At 44.4% G+C, this 21,994-nt stretch overlaps 1 protein-coding gene across 3 annotated transcripts in view; it reads right to left on the bottom strand.

Annotated features, from left to right (window-relative positions):
• HECW1 (HECT, C2 and WW domain containing E3 ubiquitin protein ligase 1) overlaps nt 1-21,994 on the bottom strand; it is a 460,654-nt gene that overhangs the window by 7,166 nt on the left and 431,494 nt on the right. For all 3 annotated transcript variants that reach the window (XM_044245670.1, XM_044245672.1, XM_044245671.1), the window contains 5 exons: nt 11,927-12,025; nt 11,220-11,349; nt 5,842-5,988; nt 4,553-4,667; nt 3,961-4,159 (listed from right to left, as the gene is read on the bottom strand). In XM_044245670.1, the coding sequence (XP_044101605.1) occupies nt 3,961-4,159; nt 4,553-4,667; nt 5,842-5,988; nt 11,220-11,349; nt 11,927-12,025 (690 nt within the window). The remainder of the gene's footprint in view (nt 1-3,960; nt 4,160-4,552; nt 4,668-5,841; nt 5,989-11,219; nt 11,350-11,926; nt 12,026-21,994) is intronic.

Here is a 21,994-nt window from a genome sequence, read left to right as displayed (position 1 = left end):
TTTGCAACTTTTATGCTAATCTGCCCCTGACCCACAGTTCTGTAATCCCTGGTCCCTACTCCAAATGTAAACCCTGAAGTTTCTCTCCTCTCCTTTATTCCATCTCCATGCTGTCTTGTGCAGTGCCTACTCTAACTTCCCTGCTTTTCCTTTCTTTGGCGCCTCCCCAGTCCTTGCTGCATAGTAAGGAAACTCTCCCATTCTTCCTTTCTGGACATGACTTACAAGTCCTAGCATCCCTTCCCAGTGCTCCTGAGGGAGACGGCCCACGATCACTCTGCCACATTCTGGGATGTGGGCGAACCCTGCTCACTCCCCACTGCCAATTCTAGATTGTTACTTTCAAATCCTCGATCAAAAATTTCTGTTCTTTTTACTCAGCCATAGACAAAGGATGAGATCTTGCCATTTGTGACACCAGGGATGGACCTGGAGGGTATTCTGTTAAGTGAAATAAGCCAGACAAAGAAAGACAAATACTAAATGATTTCACATATACATGTAATCTAGAAAATAAAGTAACAAAGAACAAGCAGAAACGGACCCATAAATACAGAAAATAAGCTGGTGGTGGCCAGAGGCACGGTGGTGGGAGGATGGGGAAAATGCTGAGAGGGGAGCGAGAGGTACAGACTTCCAGTTATGGAATGAAAATGTCACAATAATAAAAGGCACGATCCAGGGAATACGGTCAATGGCATCATCATAGTGTTGTAAGGTGACAGATGGTAGCCACACTCACGGTGAGCACAGCCTAACTTACAGACGTGTACACAATGCTTACACCTGAAACTAATGTAACACGCTGTGTCAAGTACACGTCAATAAATATGAATAAATAAATTAAAAAAGGAGGGAATCAAATGTTCAAAAAATTCTGTTCCTTTGACTCTCTTAGATTCTGCCCCCCCATAACTACAGGTTTGGGTTTTTTTTTTAAGATTTTATTTATTTATTTGACACAGAGAGAGAGGTCACAAGTAGGCAGAGAGGCAGGCAGAGGGGGAGGGGAAAGCAGGCTCCCCGTTGAGCAGAGAGCCTGATACAGGGCTCCATCCCAGGACCCTGGGATCGTGACCTGAACTGAAGGCAGAGGCTTAACCCACTGAGCCACCCAGGTGCCCTAACTACAGGTTTTATCTGGCATTTAATTTCAATTCAACAGGATAGATTAGAAGATACAGCATGTTATCTGCCGGCAAGAAGGTCAAGTGTCATTTTGAGGAACTTGTATGTCAGACACACACACACATACACATACACAAAGCAAATATGCACAGACTGGGTTGTAATGTTATGTAAAAAAGGTATTTCTTTCTGTGGCCTATGGTTAAAAAGTCTGATAATCAGTGATCCCGAACTATCTTCCATACCTTCTGACCTGCCAGCTAATTATATTTATTAAAACCTCTGGTTCTTTGCTTAAATCCTTCCCATTTCAAGTTTTCCCGCCAGACTATGTGGTACCTGAGTCCACATGGTGACTGGCCTGTTCAATGCCCTAACCTGCCAGCTCCTTGACCTCAACCCCAGTGACTATCCGGCCCATCTGGTACGGAAGTTTCTTTACCAGACACTGTAAAATGACACCCTGGAAACCACTGCTCTCATAGTCCTCCTTCCTAACCCTCCTACAGTTTTTAGGAGGCAAGGACTTGAATTGATGTGAAGGTTTTATTTAGCCTGGGCTATGATTCGGGTTTGGTTGTGATGCTATTTGGCACTCTGGTCTGGGAAGCCAGCTGCCTCTCTATGGGGGGACGATCTGAGAACAAAGTAGTTCCAGACCACCTTTCCTCCCAGTCTGGGCAGTGTGCGTTGGGCTTCTGTTCCCTGGGAAGTCCCGGGTTGTCCTGTGCCTGGTGCTCTGCTAGCTCTGGGCTTCCTGCCATCTACCATGTGGTCTGGCTAGTCTACCCAAACTACTGTTCTTGGAAGTCAGAAGTTATTTCTTTCTTTGAACACATTGGTGAACTTTTTCGGTTCTTGGATCTTCAGAAAATGTACAGGGAAGGCTAGTTAGGGGTTACTATCCAGGGGGTCATTTTTACTGTCCTCCCTAAGGCATCTCAGCACTTGCTTCTTGGGACCCTCTTGGCCCAAGGTAAAGTCTCTGTCTCCCCAAGGAATCCTCTCTGCAGTTTGCAGAACGGCAGCTTTTTCAGGGATGCCTTGGCCGGGATGTGAATAGCTTGATGATAAGCCCGATGTCCATCTTACAGGCTCCTTGTGTGGGTTAATAGTATTAATGTATATTTCAAAGCTTCTCAAAGTAAATATGTATTTAGGCTCAATCTGTGACCTCCAAATGACAAAAGCAATTCCTATTCCCTTTCCTAAAGAGTAAAACAGAGCCTCCCCAGCACAGCCCTCTCCCTGTGACCCACCAAACTATCTTTCTCAATCACATCCCTTGTGAGCATCACTTTGGATATCTTGACCTCCACACTGGTTCAGCGATCCTTCCTGCTTCAGCTTGGAACTCTGCTCAACTCATTTATTGCCCCCTCAGTGCTCACCTAAGTGCCATTCTTCTTGTGGCATGTCCCCTTCCCAACTCAGTTGGGATTTGGTCTGTATTCTACATTACAGACCTTCCTGGTACCTTCCATTTACCCTCTTTCTCATTGCTTCTCTGATTCTACTTCGTGTTGTAACTTACCATTACTGGGCTGTGCTCCTTCCTAGACTATAAGCTCTTCTGGGAAGGTAGACGGTTGTGTCTTAGCCACTCTTCAGGGTACACACGATGCTGGGGGTGGGGGGCCTGTGCTATCATCAAATAGTGAGGCAAACCAATTCCTCTAAAAACAGACTGTTTCCAAATAACCTCATCTACCGAATCTGTCATTAAACTACATAAATGGAAACCTTGCCATTTTATGCCTTATTTTCTTGCCAGATTTAATTCAGTAGGCTCAGCTCTCAGCAGACCCATGTGAATGAGCACCAAGGGTCTGCTGAACAAGTGCATGAAGCCAGAGCTGGAAACTGTGCCAAGATGGTAGGCTGTCATTGACCAGGTAAGCATGTACTCTGTTTCCTGGGCCTCCTGACGCTCACTGACATCAGCTGACTAGTCTTCAGGACATGGGAAGGTCTGGGAGGTCTAGATGCCAATCATAGTTCAGTAGATCCTTCCACTAGGATTTAGCAGTAGTGTCCAGGAGGCCATGTGGAAAGAGCTGAATTAAATGTGGATCATCTTTTATAATCAGAAAATATCATAGTAGAAGCAAATAATATGGATCAGTCTTTTCTTCTGTTGTTGAGCAGTATTTATTACTGTGGTACCTATGCAGAGGTGCCCTTTTATGTCACTGAGCAGGAAAAGGCTGCTCAAGGTGGTCGAGGAAGGATCCGGGAAGTGTTAGAACTCGTGGTGGAGGGAATTCCTTCTGTTACATTGCCTGGATCCCTAGTGTCTCCTTTACTGTGTTTATCTCACCATCATCTCCTTGACAGCTTGCTATACTGAAGTCACTACAGAGACTTGAGATAAACGTGGTCTTGTCCTCTCATGTTTCAAAACACAGTAGGAAAAATGTGACACGTACGAGCATAACCATCCTTCCGAGTACAAGTCATGTGCCGGAGAAGGACAGATACAGAGCTGGAACGCTTCTGTTGGGCTTCAAGCCTCTCCTCCCTCCCTTACTTGCTGAGACATTCCTCCTCAAGTTAAACTGGGCTACAGACAGCTGGGAAGGCTTCCCACAACAGACACACGGGCCATGACACTACAGCCTAAATGCTCTCAGTCATCAAAAAAACCAACCAAGAATATGGTCTAAATTCACCTCCCAGAGACTCCTCACGGGTGCCTTTCGCCAGTAAGTCACATAAGAGTAACTTGGGTGGCAGGAATGAATTCCATCCCGAAGGACCATCCCCCAAACCCCAATATCAAAGTGTGTGGCCCTCTTCGGTGGGTTCGTGAGGGCTGGCAGGAGCGCCTACCTGGGGAGAGATGTAATCTTCCCCCACTTCTCTATGCAGAAGCGCCGGAGCCCGTTGCTTCCCCGGAGGGCTGCAAAGCCTTCATAGGGCACACTCGACGTTCCCGTGACGAACTGAAGTAACCTTAGCCTCTGCTCGTTATTGAAGCGCTCCACGGCGGCCCAGAACCAGCGGATCACAAGATGCCCGTCGTGGTAACCTGAGGGGAGCGGAGGTTGGGGGACAGGGAGGATGTGCAGAGAGGAGAGGAGGAAGGGAGAGAGGCGACATGTATCGCAGGGGTGAGGAGGACTGAACTGCTCCTGTCGGTCTGCCAGGTTCTCTAACGTGGGCCTTCACACAGGTCGAAGGCAATCTGTGCACCCAGGTCAGGTTTTATAGCCAAAGCTGATTTACAAAATGGCCATTTTATAAGATTTTATGCTCTGAGGGATGTCCTCAGAGATGTCTGCTTCCCACGTGAACAGCTGGGACCCCACCAACCGTTTTCCGGCCTGGTGAACGTGAGACAAGGAGTGGCTACGTTAATTTCACCGCAGTCTATGTTTTCTTAAAAACAGACAACTGCATCTGGGCCAGCCCTTCAGCTCACCTCCCCGGTACTCCGTGTTATTCCGCCAGTCATTCAGGTCGATCTCCGCCGTGCCAGCTATCACCAGCTCCAGCTCCCTGGCGTCGAACACGGAGACAAGCCTCGAGTCTACAACCTGAAATACACATTTAGGCTTCAGATCCAACCACACTGAAGTTCTAGTCGTTATTATCACTTCTGTGGTTTTACACTAGGAAACGGACCATCACTTCCAACTTTATTCTTTTTTAAACCAATGTACTTTTGTGTTCAAGTTCGAAGTCATGACTTAAACATTCTGAAACACAACCATCAATGAGCTGGGAACTCCAAAAAGGCCCCAGGGTTTTCACTACCTCTGAAAGTGCCTCTCAGAACGCTTACATGAGCAAATCTGACTTGACTTTCTCTGGTCGCACTGAAGTTGCCAAGTATCAGTGCATTTTAAAGGCAAAAGGTCCCAACATGTTGAAGTGACGTGAGGGCTTTTACTATGATCATTTCACTTACAAGGTGTCCTCTCTTCCATATAAAACTATGACTTATTTCCTAGAAATGGGCATTCTATATTAAAACAACTGTATTTCCCTTCCTTTCTCCCTTCAGTTCCTTCCTCCTGCCTTCAAAGACCTGGAAGGACCTCCTTAGCTAGGGCTCTGAGCTCTGACTTTACGCTTTGTTTTCAAATAGATCAGACACAAGTCACAGCTCCTCCAATCAGACTCATGGCGGACAAGCCAGTGAGCCATGTTGTCCTCCATCACGGGCAGGGAAAGAAAACCTTCCAAGACCCGAGCCCTGAGAAAACATTTACAGTGTCTTGTTTCTAAACTGCAAAAGGTTAAGGATGTCAACATTTGGTGCACGGGAAGTTGGCAGCTGTCCCTGTCCTCTTGACTTACCACCTTGGTCATGGCACAAAGTGACACTATACCACGAGAAATCTAGCAGGACCGGATAGTGCCCTCCAATGCATTCAGGTCACTTATTTTCATTTCACTGAATGAAAGAAAACACACAGCATGCACATACCTTGACAGGAGGTACTGAGTGTTTTCCTAACTGCCACACCGGGGCCACAGCAACACCATTTTTGTGAGGGCATTTTTCACCTACCACAAGAGCTAGGTCCCAGAGATCTCTGACCCCTCTGTCATCTGTCCCAAGGGTGTCCTCTTTGCAATGTGGTGACTGGAGCCGAGCTCTTTGCCTGACTTGGTTTTTCTTCTCCTTTCCCACTACAAGCTGTGCCGGTGACGAGGGAGGGCCCTGACCGCAGCCTGTCTTCCTCAGCCGGGCCTGGGCCTCACCTCACAGAAGCCCCGTACCAGGGCCTCGGTCTGCTGTACCACACCGCGTTCCACCCGCCACTTCACCATCCTCTCGATGTACTCCTTCTTGTTCTTCTCCGTCACCTGGGTGTTGGCCCCTCCGGATTTTAACTCCCTCTCCGTTACCTTGTGAGCAAACAGAAAGACGGCATTGCTTGTCAACTCAGCTCATCTGGCCGTGACACGTGTCAATTCTAGGAGGACGAATGATTTTTAAAAAGTCTTCCTCACATGGGTTCAGCATTATTAACTCCTTCAGTCTTTTTCCTTTTCTGGAAGTTACTAAAAAAAAGCTCTGGTTCTTCTCAGATGATGGTTTGAGCTGGAAGCTGGAAAGCTGCATTTTTGTTTGTTTTATTAAGGGGAAACATATTTCCTTAACTCAAGAGGCATAACAGAAATAAAAGAAAAATGCCCCTCATTGTCCCAGGGAAAGAGATGGACTGGAAAGTCCTTATACTCAATTCCCCCAATCCCACTTAGATCACATCCTCAAAAGCCACCAGCCTCCCCACCCAAAGCAGGTCATTGACAGGAAAATAGCAGAGGGTGGGAAGATGGTTTTTATAGCCGGTATAATATTGACTGAAGAATGACAGCCTGACCTTGAGAAAGGAAACAGAGAATGGCCTTGCCACTTTGTATAGTGGTGCTTGTAGGACAAATGAATCGTTAAGAAAAGCTATGATCTGTGCTCTATCTTTTGAAAGGCAAGAGGGTAGATAACATATTAGCCGTTTTTATCAGGAAGTGTTGGGGTGCCTGGGTGGCTCAGTCAGTTAAATGGCTGCCTTCAGCTCAGGTCATGATCTTGGAGTCTCGGGATTAAGCCCCACGTTGGGTTCTCTGCTCAGTGGGGAGTCTGCTTCTCCTTCTGACTCTCCCCCCTGCTCATCGTCTCTCTCTCAAATCAATCAATAAAATTTTTTTTTAAAAAGTGTTCGTGTTTTAAGGAGTTGTCAGTCATTTAAGTGGCTCAGCTCACCACTCGAAGCTGTCAGAAATGAGGCATAACTGTATTTAGCCATGGGTTTGAGAAATGTAGATATGTATATTTGGCATTCATTGACTTAGGTACCTCAACAAGCTGTCCACAGAAATCTGATGGTTATTTTTATTTTTATCACATAGGTGACTAGCGCTAGTTACAAAATACTGGCTAATTCTAACATCTTAATTGCCACTCAGTATCCACATTCCGTGGAACCTCTGATTTTCAGCTTCCCAGTTGAAGACTAATTGCTAACCCCACTTGCAGCTACGTGTGCCAGGTAACTAAATCTTGGCAGGTACAGTGTAAGCAGCAGTATTGTATGGCCCATTCAGGGACCTCCTTGAAGGGAGGGGCTGTCATTCCTTTGTCCTGCGGCTTCAGGTCCCACCATGATGGCTGGGCCACGAGTGCAGGTGCCCACAGCAGGCCCTGTAGCTGTGGCTTGTCTGCCTCTATACTTGGATGTGAGAGAAAAATAAACTATTAATTTCAGCAGAGCCATTTTGGGTTTCCTCACAGACAGCTGACCCTAATCCCAACTAACACACCCAGGAAAAGCCTATGATGTCCTTTATTGGCAGCCGTCCGTCTGCTCTTCAGGATCTCATAACTTGCTAAAAGAAGGGCTAGGACTCAGTTCTCCAGAACTAATGTCATTGTTCTTAGCGACCTCGTTTGAAGAAGAATGAGATCTGTTTACACTGTACACAGAGAGACATTTTTCTAGATCTACACTACATCCTTATTTTTTTTCATTGGGAACATGGTGAACTTCTGAGTTGTTCCTGTGCCACACACACAAGAGGAGTATGCTTTTGTATTCTCAATGTTATTTTTTTCCCTCTAATTTTGTGTATTCAGTTATGTGTAGCTTACTTCATTTTTCTCTGAGTAGGTAATATGGGTCCAGGGAGTAACATTCAAGTGGTATAAAAGGCCATGAGTGAAAAGCAAGCTTCTCTCCCGTCTCATCTCCCAGCCGTTAGTCTCCCTACCCGGAGAAAACTGCCCTCACTTCTCTTCCAGGGAGAACTGACCAATATAGCAGGGAACATGTATAAGTCATCTCCTTTCCCCCACAAATAGCATATTTTATACACTATTCATCACCATACTTTTTTCACTTAAAAATGGACCCTGACAGTTGTTGTGAACCAATTCAGAACTGACTTACTCTGTTCTAGTTGTTGTTGTTGCAATATCCCGTTCACGGTCTATGATTTACAAGGAAGCTGATGGGCTGGGATGTCTTGCACTTTTCAGCCCCGCATCCCACTGGCTCACTAGTCCATTGTGTGAATGTATCAGACTTTATTTAGCCAGTGCTCTATTTCTGGACATTCAGAGTACTCAGATCTTTTGCAACTATCAGCAAGGGTGCGGTGAAGATCTTAGTACATTACTCATTTGAATCAGGTGTGAATCCGTAGGACAAACTCCTAGACATGGGTGCTGACTCAAGGGCAGGTGCATTTGTTTTTTTATTTTTTTATTTAAATTCCAGTTAGTTAACATACAAGGTAATACTAGTTTCAGGTGCAGAAATTAGTGATTCATCATTTACATACAATACCCGGAAGGGCAGGTGCATTTAGAATGAGGGTAGATATCATAAATGTGCTTTTCACAGGGAGTGAACAAAACTTCCACTTACTCCCACCTACACTCCTGTGCAGCCATGTCTGCTCCCTACACCACCTCCCAAATGGAATATTGCTAACCATTCCGATTCTTGACAATAGTGTAAGGGAAAACGGCATTTCACTATACTTTAATTTAGATTAATTTACATTTTTACAACTTGTGAATGAGATTATTTCCTTTTCTGAGAATCACTTATGTTTTGCTAATGATCTACTTGTTTATCATTGCCTTATTGGTCTGCGGAATCTCTTTCTATGTTGAAAGACTAGCTTTAGTCTATTCAATATTATGACACTCTTACTTTGTTTATGCTGTATTTTTGCCACACAGAATTAAATAGTAATTTTAGCTCACTATGTCAGTCTCTTCTTTAATGACTTTGAAAGCTGTGTCACATCTATAGTAGCATTCCTTACTGGAAGACTAAAAATAAAAATTCTATCATTTTTTTCTTATTTATTTATTTATTTTTAATAGTCAGCTTTCTCATCTAGGTGGTATTTATTGTGATATAATGAGTTAGGTTAGAAATCTAGCTTAAAGAGAAAAGAAGGGCTATATGCTCATATGTTCATAGCAGCAATGTCCACAACAGCCAAACTCTGGAAGGAGCTGAGATGTCCTTCAACAGACAAATGGATAAAGAAGATGTGGTTCATATATACAAAGGAATATTCCTCAGCCATCAGAAAGGATAAATGTCTGTCATCTGCATCGACATAGATGGAACTGGAGGGTATTAAGATGAGTGAAATAAGTCAAGCAGAGAAAGACAATTATCATATGGTTTCACTTATATGTGGAATATAGGAATAGCAGGGAGGGCATTAGGAGAAAGAAGGGAAAAATGAAGGGAGGGTGGGAATCAGAGGGGGAGATGAACCATGAGAGACTATGGACTCTGGGAAACAAACTGAGGGTTTCAGACGGGAGGGTATGGGGGAATGGGTGAGCCTGGTGACGGGTGTTAAGGAGGGAAGAGATTGCATGGAGCACTGGGTGTTATACACAAACAATGAATCTTGGAACACTGCATCAAAAACTAATAATGTACTGTATGGTGATGAACATAACATAATAAAATTTTTAAAAAAGGAATCTAACTTAAAATTTTTTTAACTTAAAATTTTTTAAGATGGCTACTCCATTGTCTTAATAAAACTTGCTAAATGATTGAGCTTATTTTACAAATTTACCCTCTACTACAAGGCAAATGTAAAGAATGGGCTAAAAGAAGTCATGCACAGGGAAGTGTACTTCATACTTTCACCTAGTACATGGCAAGACAGTTCAGTGAACTGTATATTCTTTTTGTTTTTTTCGGGAAGATTTTATTTCTAAGTAATCTCTACACCCAACATGGGGCTCAGACTTACAACTCCAAGATCAAGATTCACATGCTCTACCAACTGAGCCAGTCAGGGGCCCAAAAAATCATATATTTTTGAACACATTTAAATGTGCCCTCTACAGTTGTAAAAGGAAAAAAAAAATTCTCAAATATGGAAGAGGGTATTCTTCAGAGGTATGTTTACACAGAGGAAATTCAACAGAATGTTGACATCTTCTAGGACCTGTCCAAAATTCTTGACTATGGTATGGGTGCCGCCAAGTTCAGTGGGTGCCTCTCACACTTGGACTCAGCAGGCCGCCCACATTTGTGCTTATACTTGTGCTCATAGGTACTTCCAAAGCCTACCAACTCCACTCTCACAACGACCCATTACAAGTTATCACGTGTCACAGGCTTTTGAAATCTCTTGTAAATGACTCAGGTTATGGTTAACCTGATAAAACTATAACCCAGAAGATTAAAAAATATATAAATACTGATGGAAAAAATGAGAAGCTTTATCTTATTAAATCATATTTATATACATGCATTTTGGAGGAGCAAATATCTAGATGTTAGTGATAAAAAGAAGTATTTTCTAGTGGCACAGATCACTTATTACCTTCCAAATGTATTTCACACTTCATAAAAATGTTTTCTAATCCATTACCACTTTGATTTTCAAAATATCTATAAAGTAGATCCACGTCATGAAAAGGAAAAGAAGGAAGAAGACATGGGCAGCTTTACTAAAGAAAGTAGTCCTCAACGAATTATATTTTAAATGAATGAGATTCTTTTTTTTCTAGATTAAAAACAAAAGAATGGAAAGCAAGGGCTTGAACAGATAAATGTACACCTATGTACACAGCAGCATTATTTACAATAGCCAAAATGTGGAAGAAACCAAAGCATTCATCAATAGGTGAATAGGTAAATTAATTTTTTATATAAATAAATAAATAAGTCACACACACACACACACACACACACACGGTGGAATACTATTCAGCTCTAAAAAATAAGGAAATCCTATCATGTGCTATAATGCAGGCAAATCTTGAGGACAATGTGTTAAGTGAAATAAGCCAGTCACAAAAAGACAAATACTGTATGAGGTATCTAGAGCAGCCGAATTCACAGAAAGAGAAAGTAGAATGACTGTTGCCAGGGACTGGGGAGAAGGAAAAATGAGGAATTATTATTTAATGGCTACAGTTCCAGTTGTGCAAAATAAACGAGTCCTAGAGATTGTACAGCAGTGTGACTATATTCAACAATGCTGGACTATAGACTTAAAAACAATTAAGGTGGTAAACTTTGTGTCATGTGAATGTTCAATAGTAAAAAAAAAAATGCTCTTTCCAAGCCCCGCATCTCACAAACCTGTCCAAAAACTTCTTCGTTAACAGTGAACGTGAGGTCTAGGATATCTGTGATATTGTTGTCCTTCATCCACTGCAAACTCTGGTGGAACTCCTCATCCAGATATTCCAGGTCGCTCAGATCACAGGGCCTGGATGCATTCCAAGGGTAAAACGTAACCAGTTTGTTAACCGAACAGATGCCCAGCCTGGCTAAAACAACATAGACTGATTCTAACAATTTGATACTCTGGAATATATTGACGAGTCTTTTCAGTGCATTCAGTGCTTGTTTTTGGAAATTTGTTTTTCAAATTGAAATCTGAAATTCAATTGTGAAATGGAATGCAATTATCCCAGTAAAAAACATGGGATGATTATTAACTCATGGATTCTTGATGGCAACTGGAGAAATGTTTTTAAAAAATATTTGAAAACAACGAAGTTTTAGACAGATTAATTCTACTTAGTGTAATGCAAAGTTTGCAATATGACTGTAATTGTTTATATAAACTGATTCATTCCGTTATATGAAGTTTTAATAGTCTTCTCCTATGCTTACATAAAAACTCCAAATGCCTTTATATTGTATTAAAAAGTTTATGTGACGTCTAAGCACTCAGAGAAGTCAACGAACAGGAATGGTTAGGGTAAACCAGGGACAGAGTTCGAGGTACCAGGGAGACCAGGCCTTAGTGTGTGGACCACGGCCTACAGTAATACACTTACAGTCTCAGAAGTGCCTTGTAGAAGGGCCTTGTGAAGAAGGCGTCAAGAAGGTACTGATGGATCAAAGCCAGGCCTAGGATACGACCACTAAACCTAAACCTGAAACACAGACAAGGCAGAAAAATTGAAGGGCAGGTGGAAATTCACATTGTTAAAATATTTAACTTGTACTTGTATTTGATGTGTTTCTTGACAGTAAGCTGTTTACAGAATTTGCCAATTGATGACACAAGGGAAGTGCCCATTCTCCTCCTTCTTATGCTTTACCCTAAACCACACCTGCGTGCTTGGTATGTACTAAAGGAACTTTCCTCTCCCCCAAGGACCAGAAGACAGTCCTTCTGCTGGAGTCCTCTTCTCAGAGCTGACAGTATAAGGACTCAAGAGAAGAAATGCACTGGTAAAGGGGAAGTCTGGAAGCCCAGATAAACAGTCCACACTGAACCTGAGGAGGACCTGAACCCAAGGACATAGAAAGCTTTCTGGACCATGTCTCCTTATCCATTCAAGCATTCCAGAGATATCACCGGAAGGTCTAATGTGTGCCCAATACACTCCAGGAGGTAGAAGACTTGAGTATGAGTCCTTCACGGCAGCTGTGCTCAGAGTCAGGAGGAAGAGTTCCGTGGAATCCCGCTGTGGTTAAGCATAAGCTGAGCCTACATGGCTATTTACTATTGCCACACACAAGCAAAGAACAGGTCTCTGCTGGGAAGAACTGGTCCTGTAGGTCTGGCTACCTCCAGATACATGGGCCTTTAATGATTTAAATGCTTATCGGGGAAAATCCTGGGATTTTTTAATAATATTCTAGAATTTTCGCTAATAACCTGCTTGGCTGATTGCTGGAGCTTGATCCCACGGCTGCCCTGCTCCTAAACCAGAAGCTCGTCTCCTTGGTCTAGCACACGGTTTCCTCAGCATGTGGGCCTTGTCCATCTCTGGCTCCTGCCTCCAAGACTTGGGGTCTCCCTGGTCTCTTTCCATCTAAGCAGACTTTCACCTAACTGTAGACTCCGCTGTGACTTTTTTTCAGATTCCCCCAGTTGGAATTTTCAACTAACCCACCTCCACTACCTTTCATGAGACTTTTTTCAGACTCAGAAGATTTTCTACCCTACAACTACTATAAACATTGTTATAATGAATACATCCTCTGATCCCATAGAATGAGCATAATTCTAAATAACACTTCAAACTGGCATATTTCAAGTGGTCAATTCTTTTCGCAGGAGATAACATGCAAACATCAACGTACAAGTACGATCGACTCGGAAGAGAGTGGAGGTAAAGGGAATCTCAGCGGAGAGGCACTGTGGATGGGGAAGCTCGCAGAGTAATCAGATGTCTTGAAGTCCCTGAGGCCAGTGTGCTCCACTAGTGCTTTGTCCCAGGGCTGTCTCCTGACCCGCTTAATAACTGACCAGTCCCCAACATGCTGACCACAATCCTGTATATACAAACACAGCTTACTTCTACCCCAATACAGGCTTGCCCACTCTAACTGGACTCTAAGCATTACGGCTGAGGCTTCTAGTGTCATGGTGGGGTTGTGACCGTCCAGATGGAGATGGCCGAGACCACCCAAAGCAGGAAGAGCGCAAACATCAACACAGGTGTCTGGCCGAGGACCCTCTTCACTGACAGGTGGCCCCCAAGAATGCTGGTTACCACTGCCCTTTACAATGTGCCAGGAGCTCCAGTGACTGCAATTACTTCTGAGTGAAAAATTGGAAACAGATTGGAAATAACTTTCACTGAATCCCTACTGAACCAACATGTTACTGATATTATCTCCCTGACCCTTGCAACAACTCTATTTTCACAATTTTTCTATCTTCATTTCACAGATTAAGAAACTGAAGGCCAATATTTAGCCCCAAGCAAGTGGTATGGTGAAGACACCGATGCGTATCTGTCAGGCCTTTCCCTCTGTGTCCATTTGGAGAAGCCAAACGGTAGAGAAGTTAATCCTCTGGTCCAGGGGCCGGGCTGCCTGGTGTGTGATCTCCTGCAAGGACTTAACTACCTGCTCTCTGTTTTTTCTTCTGGAAAACGGCAGTTTTTACATGATATTATTGTCTTATTTTATGTTGACTTCCAACACCAACTTGTGTCAAGTACTTCAACTAACTTGAGTCAAGGGAGGAATTCCTTGCAAGTTCTTGGTGGTATCTCATGGAATCCAGGGTCAGGAAGGCAGCTGGGAGCCAGCCAGATGAGGCACTGGAGTGTCTTCACTGTCCCTCATCTACCTTCTCCCCTTGGCTTCTCTTTATGCACCTATGCTCCTTTCTTCTCTCTTGCTGTCAAAACTTCCTGTGGTTTTCATCCTCGAGAGGCCAACTTGACTCTTTCTGACTTAGTCCAAATTTCCAACACGATTCCCTGCTTGTTGCGACTCAGGTTGGCTGCCCATCCTGGACCAATTGTAAGTGATCAGGAAAGCAAGTTCTGGGGAGCAGACTCAGACTCAGGGTTTGGTGTCTTGTCCAGCACTGTGTAGCGAGGATCACCACCACCTAGCTCTCAACAAGGGCCTGCGACCCGATGGGAGTGCGGCAAATGGCCTGGTTTCCGGCATAGGACACTTGCAATGCAGACCACCAACAGACAGCTGTTGATTGACTTTGAATGAGTAGACTGTAAGATGGAATTTCTAAAGACAAAATTATACCAGTTTCACAGGCTGATGTGGGCCACTAGTAAGCTCTAGATATTTTTTTGTAGGTGTGCAAGCAATCTATGATAATGTGGTTTGCTTTACATAAACACAGACAGGATGGCTCATAGCCAGATCAATATATATAGTAAAATATTTTCCAGAGCAATGAACTATGATCTGGGATGTGTCTGTATGAAGCACAATACAATTGTACAACTCCAATCCAAAAGAACAGCTTAAAAAGCATGGATTGAAATGGAAAACCTTAACAGCTGGTGAATTGCCATGGTGTATAATTTCATTTATAAGAAAACATCTTCTAGTAATTGTGCACTTCCTTGGTTTATCTCACTTAGCTTGAACAACTACTTGCTGAGAAACTGACTATCCTTTTTGTTACACAAGTGTAGGAATTATGAAATGGAAAGAAATTATATCTCTTTAGTCTCTGTATTGATAATTTAAGAAACTATACACATAATTTAAGCAAAAAAAGTTTATGTTTTGGTCTAAATTACTTGGCACAAACAAATAGTACTTTTTGAAGATTTTATTTATTTATTTATGAGAGAGAGAAAAAGAAAGAAAGAATGCACAAGCAGGAGTGTGCGGAAGGGTAGAGGAGGAGGGAGAGGGACAAACGGACTCTATGCTGAGTGCAGAGACCAATGCGGGGCTCAATCTCAGGACCCCGCGATCATGACCTGAGCTGAAACCAAGAACTGGACACTCAATTGAATGAGCCACTCTGGCGCCCCACAAATAAAAAGTTTTAAGGACAAATAAAAGTCCCCATGGAAGTAGCAGACCGTGCTTTCCCTGCGTGTGGATATTCCTGTGTCACTTCAACATCCAGGCCCCAGGGTCCCCAGCTGCATGTTCCCATGTGTGAACTTGCAGGACCTCCAGCTCTCCTTCCTCAGCAGGGACCCCACAAGGAGTCTCAGCTGATACTGCCGGTCAGCCTGGCTCCCAGGGTGTGGCACTGTTCCTCCTTTCCCGGGCTGCCATTTTTGAAAGCGTACTGATCTCAGCCCATATCAGCGATGGCTAATGTGCTGCCTGATTTAGTGTGGTGCCACTGCCATCGACCCACAGGCTGCTGCTGCCCAAGACCTGCTCTTCGGAGTGGACCATGCTCATTTCTGTTTTGCTGGTAGGGCACAGCTCCTCTGTGCCGACCTGCTTTGTTGGACAGACTTCACAGCAGAGCTGCTAGGGACCTGAGAGTTTACTGGAACTCCTTTTGAAGTTTACTCACTGTCCTTCAACCCCTAGGCTGGCAAAGTCATGGTGGACCTAGGGATCAGCTCTCCCATCTCGGCCTCAGGCTTGCGGACCACTCTGGTTTGCTGTGCCATTTTTCTGCTTCTCTAGTGTTATTTCCGGGACCCCAGACTCCCTGCTCACACTTGCTTCCTGTTGGGCTCCCCTTTGTGGGCATATCAGACATGCCCACATGGGTCCAATTCCAGTGGGGGGCACATTCAACTTCTCTTCACAGGTGGGGCCTCAGGCCCCAGGTACATCAGCAGGTACAAGTGCAGACAGCACGGAGGTGTCTGAGGGAGGACATGGGAAGACAAGGCATGTCCCCCAACTGCATGTACCAGACATGACAGCTACACCACGCAGGTCTCTCTGAACCCTGCCCCTGGCACTAGAGGGTGGGTCTCAATCTTTCCTCCATTCCAGCCACCTGAAGGATATAGTACTCTGATGGGTCAGGAATGGGGCCTTCCTTCATCAGTAATCTCAAGTCTGGAGACGAGAGAGTTTCCCTCTAGCTCCACCTTGGGTATAATATGAAAACTCCTAGGATATTGTGATATGCCATCCCCTTAAGAGGTATTCCTGACTCTTTAAAAACACATAAGCCATTTTTTCCTATTTATTTCCTGATCAGAGATTAATCCACAGAAATCCATTTGGACCTAAGATGCCACAAAAATATGATCAATATACCCAAATCATAAGAACCCCAGGATAGGAAATAAAAATCCCTTAATAGGAAAAAAAAAAAAAAAAACCCTTCTATTGAGTTAGTCACCTATGGGTTTCATCATTACAAAGACATGGTCTGTCTTCCTTCAGGGCAAGAAAGTGGACAGCTCACAATGACATTTCTCAACCTAGCCCCACCAACCCTGTGATTTATAGAAAAAATCCTTGGACTCTATGTTCTTTTCATATCCTTGGTTTTCCATGTGTTACCAGTTTTTGGTTTTTGTTATCATCAACCCTTATCTTCCTGCCAAGCGAAACAGAATTGGGTATTTTTTAGTGTAAAGAAAAATACACACAGCATTGAAGGTATCAAATAAAAGAACATCAACTCTGTCTCATGAGGTAACGTCTTTGACCTTGATGGGTCTTTCCCCTACATGTCAGCTGCTGAGCACAGACACACTTGTGTGAATGGGACCACCTTGCCACTCCTGCTTCTCTGCAGCTTCCTCTTTTCATACCATAGGACAACACAGACCCCCTCACATATCTGCAAATACAGGTTTTCATCATGCGATTTAAATAAACTCACAAAGCATTTCATTTCATAAATTTCTTCACTTGGTTTGGCCCTTCCCACTCTGATGGAAACCCAAGTGGTCTTCATCTTTAACCATCTGCTCATCAGTATTGGGGGAGGCAGATGCAGCCGGTTAACTTTGGGACCCTCAGAGGACTTCTGAAACAGGCCCATGGCACTCTTCAAGCATCCTTCTGAACACCTCACCAGATATCTGGAGGTGAACTGAGTCTGCCTCTGATGAAAGCAACTGCAGCCACTCTGAGCTTTGGTAAACACATGGAGGGAGATGATGGCAGGAGATATGAAAGGAACTGATGTTACTGGCAAGGATTTATCTCAGTACTATCTGGGTTTTGTGCATTTTAGTGAGTTCAGGAGGTAATGGAGTTTTACACATTTCTGGCACATCTTTCCACATGGGATGAAAGCCCAACAAAGACTCGACTCTCCCCTTGAGTATATAACCATTTGCTGACTCATCATTCTTTGGGCTGTTAGCCAATAATCCAAAGAAGGTGGCGTCGTGGGAAGAACAAAACTGTAAGTTCTGATGTCAGGCTGCCTCAGCTTAACTCATCTGACTCGTGTGACTTTGGGCAAGCTGTTAAACAACCACGGTCCTCAGTTTACTCATCTGCAAAATGGGGGTCAAAACGTTGTAGAGGGCAACTGCAAAGACTCTACAAGACTTTGCCCAGGGACTAGAGGAGGTCAGTCAACCTGGGAGTTTAATAAACACCACTGCACACTAGCACGTCTGATCCCTCAGAACCCCAGGGCCATACACACCCATGCTGGACTGAGAGGTGCGAATGAATGTGGACTGAGTCCGTGGCTGCTACAGAACTAAGGCTTTTGCTCTGCTCACACACAACATTCACGCATCACAATGCCTGGCACAGGTTAAGGACCCCATTAAGCTTTGCTGAATTGAATTAAATTAAAAATCATCATCGGATTTTATCCCAGTGGAGCATGACTAGACAAGCCTACTGAACATTTCTGAGACATCATTTACCACTGGATGCCCATTTCCAATATCCACAGGAGGTCCCCATTCAGGAAGACAGACGGAAAGACGGAACCATGGAGGAGACTGGGTGACTTGAGTCAACGGATGGAAAGATGTGGTGAATGTTTCACACCAAGAAGCCAACATAGTAGGCTTCTCCCTCCCTTCCTCTCCCTCTTTAGTCTTTCAGGTGGAACTTTGGATGGGAACACGTTTTAGCAGGAGGTAGCACGTAATGATTTTACGGAGTATTTTTCAACTGATTCTTGAAACAAAAGCAGTTTGCGCAATGGCAAAAATGTTCAGTCAGGAAGTTTGGGAGAGGAATTTCTTGTTCACAGGCTGGATTTATGGAAGGGAAAGCAGATGGCTTGACAAAGAAGAAAATAAGACCTAATGATACCCTGGAGAACACTTCGGATAGTGAAACAAAATACTCTTAAAAGGCTTCCAATTAATGTCTTTATATGAAAGTGATATAAAAATGTAATAAAACCCTCAGTGCAGTATCCAGGTAATATGCCAAGTCAAAAAGATTCTGCTGTGGTGTATCTGGTAGTTTGATGCCCTGGCATTAAACTTGGGTCCCTAATAATTGTGTCGAGGTGTCTCTGGGTTTACTGGTCTTCTCAGTTTCTTCTCAATCTGTAAGCCCTCAGTCTCTCCTCCTGTGTGACTCTGATTTCTGTATCTTTTCTTTTTTTAAAAGATTTTATTTATTTATTTGACAGAGAGATTGATCGTCAGTAGGCGGCGGGGGGGTGGGGGAAGCAAGCTTCTTGCTGAGCAGAAAACCCAATGTGGGGCTCAATCCCAGGACCCTGAGATCATGACCTGAGCCGAAGGCAGAGGCTTAACCCACTGAACCACCCAGGCACCCCATGATTTCTGGATCTTTTGATGCTCAGCATCACAGAGACCCCTTGGATCAGCTTCAGCCTTGAATGACCTAAAGCTGACCCTATCTCCTGGCCTTCCTGCCTGGAAATGTTATCAGACAGTACATGGGGGGGGCAAGAGGCTGGAAAATTGGTGATAATATGCTTGCCCCTGCTGCCTGTGAGAGGCTGGGGGCTGATGAGCGGCAGATGTTCAAGTGTTTGGCAGGAAATGGAGGTCTGCTCAAAATCCTGTATACAGTCTGCAGACTTTGGAGGCCTTTTCCAAATGTCACAAGGTCTCCTAGAGCACAAGCACCTGTCAGAACCAGCACTCTACTGGAAAATCCCAAGGGTTTGAGAACATTGTGCTGAGTCAACAAAGGAGGCCAGAGTGCTGCCAAAACTGTACGCATGCCTGAATACTCCCAGGACACCATCACCATGGCCGGCCTCATAGGCTAGGGCTCTGTGACTGTACCCACCTGCTCACTGCCTAGCACCTGCAGACCGACAGCAGATGATTTGTGATGGCTGAATTCTAGAATTCTAGAATTCTCTCTGAAGCAGCTGTGTTTTCCATTCCTGCTACTTCGTAGATCATCCTAGGTCACTTCTTCCCTGCAAATGACAGGACTCTGCAGGGTTATAAGGTCCTTTGTGACTCTCAAAAGAACAGAGCTGGTTCCTCAGTTGTAGCACTACCGACTAGCTGTTCTCTCTCCCCCTCTCTCTTTTTCAATAATAGTAAGGGACTTTATTTATTTTATTTTTTTTTACTATTTTTTTATTATGTTATGCTAGTCACCATACAGTACATCATCAGCGTTTGAGGTAGTGTTCCATGATAAAGATGTGGTCCTTATACACAATGGAATATTATGCAGCCACCAGAAGGGATGAACACCCAACTTTGTATCAACATGGATGGAACTGGAGGAGATTCTGCTGAGTGAAGTAAGTCAGGCAGAGAAAGTCAATTATCTATGATTTCACTTATTTGTGAACATAAGGAATAGCATGGACTGTTGCTGTTCTGTGCACTTTAAGACAGCTGACACTACTGGTGGCCTTTTCCCACTAGATGCCAGTACCAGTCACGATAGCCCAAACTGTCTCCAAACACTGTTCAATGTCCCTTGGTGGGGGTGAGGGCAAAGCCACCCTCTTGGGGGAAGAATATCCAAATAGGTGATTACAGTCTCCTTTCTAACTGATGTAGGTATTGCATGCCTCTCCTGGGCCCTCGGTGGCAACTAAGGTCACCAGTCTCAAGGCTTTGTGTTCCACTCTGCAATACCTGAGCAGTTTTCCACCACTCCTAGAATCTCTAAGAATCTCCAGGAACCCTACTCCACCAAATATAATTTTATATTCCCACCAGAAACCTGGCCTCTAGGTTTCTCTTGAGGGAAAGTTGGGAGGCAATACTGATTCCCTCCAAACACACCAGACTGTGTCATCCTTTCTGAGGGGATGATTTCTGATCTGAATTATGGAAAGGAGTGACCCTCCAGGAGAACGAGCATTATACGTTGGGGGAACAGTGATATCCAAGGCGGGAACACATACAGTTTATTTGAATGACAGAGAAGGGAGCAATGGGACTGGACCTTGGACAGAGAGAGTGAGGGGGATAGAACACAAGTTTGGAGAGACACCCAAAGGACAGAACATTAGGGCTCGGCAGTCCATAGTAAGGACTTTGGATTTTATCCGAAGTATGGTGGGAATCCCCTGCGGGTTTCACGTAGGGTCTATACATGAACTGACCGAGGCACTGAAAGGATCTCTCTGGATGCTGCATGCAGAGAGGTGAGAGTGGCAAGAGTGGAAGCAGAGGGACCAGTTTAGAGGTTCCTGCAGTAATCCAGATGGGAGGTGATGGTAGCTTATACGAGGGTGGTGACAGTAGAGGCAACGAAGTCAGATTCAGGATGTATTTTCACGACAGAGCCAAAAGAACTTGCTGAGGGACTGGATGGGAGATGTGAGAAAAAGAGAGGCACCAAAGACTGTCCATGGTCTCGGACCAGAGCAATTGTGTGGATGGTGGTGCCATCTGCCAGATGGGAAACACCAGAAGAGAAGGTTGCAGGACAAACTGGAGAGTTGTCTTTCAGACACATTAAGGCTGTCATGCTTATTCAGTGTCTGGGTAGAGCTGTCGAGCAGGCAGCTGTAGCAGCGAGTCTGTACTCCTGGGGAAGGGCCTTCTGCAGATGGTAATGTGAGGGCTGGCAGGAGGTAGACGGCATTTCAAGTTATACAGTTGGACCAGACTTCCCCAAAGAGGCATGTGCAGATAGAGAGACGGACGAAGGGCTGAGCATTTATAACACGCACGGGTCTGGACGATGAGGAGGGACAATAAAATAGACTGAGAAGGGATGGCAAAGAGGTTGGAGAGGAACCAAGAGAACATGCTTCAGGATGGAGGCAGAGACCAACAGTGTCAGGCGCTTCTGAGATCAGGTAACAGGAGGTCTGAGAGCTGCCCAGCAGATTTGGCACCTTGATGAGAGCTGTTTCCATGGGGGTAAAGGGGAGGAAAGGCTGGCTGGAGAGAACGGGAGGAAAGGAAGTGGAGAACGTGGCAGGATAACTCTTTGTACAAATGTGTCTTTAAGGGGGAGTGGGAAATCAGGGTAGTAGGTGAAGGAGGGTGTGACACCAAAGGAGGCTTGGGTTTGTTTTTCAAATGTAAGAGAAACTATGCTGTGTTCATGCGTTTTCAATTTCAACAAATTTACTGATATTCTACCATGTGCCAGGTGTGTACAAAGATGCCAAAGGTAAACGTTCACTTTGAAGAGTTTACAGGACAGGGGAATAGATGTAACAATGCAACAATAGATAAAACAATGCCATGATTCATTGCCGTGTAAGATGTGCTTAGAAAAGTACTCAGCTGTGTGAAAACACAGAGGAAGGACGCCTGCTGATTTGGAAGGGATTAAATCTAACTGGGTTCCTGGAGGAA

This window comes from Neovison vison, chromosome 4 (genome assembly GCF_020171115.1).
Source record: "Neovison vison isolate M4711 chromosome 4, ASM_NN_V1, whole genome shotgun sequence".
In the NCBI taxonomy this organism is placed as follows: Eukaryota; Metazoa; Chordata; class Mammalia; order Carnivora; family Mustelidae; genus Neogale; species Neogale vison.
The sequence above is the reverse complement of the archived record's forward strand: the minus strand, read 5'-3'. Positions and strand labels throughout refer to the sequence as shown.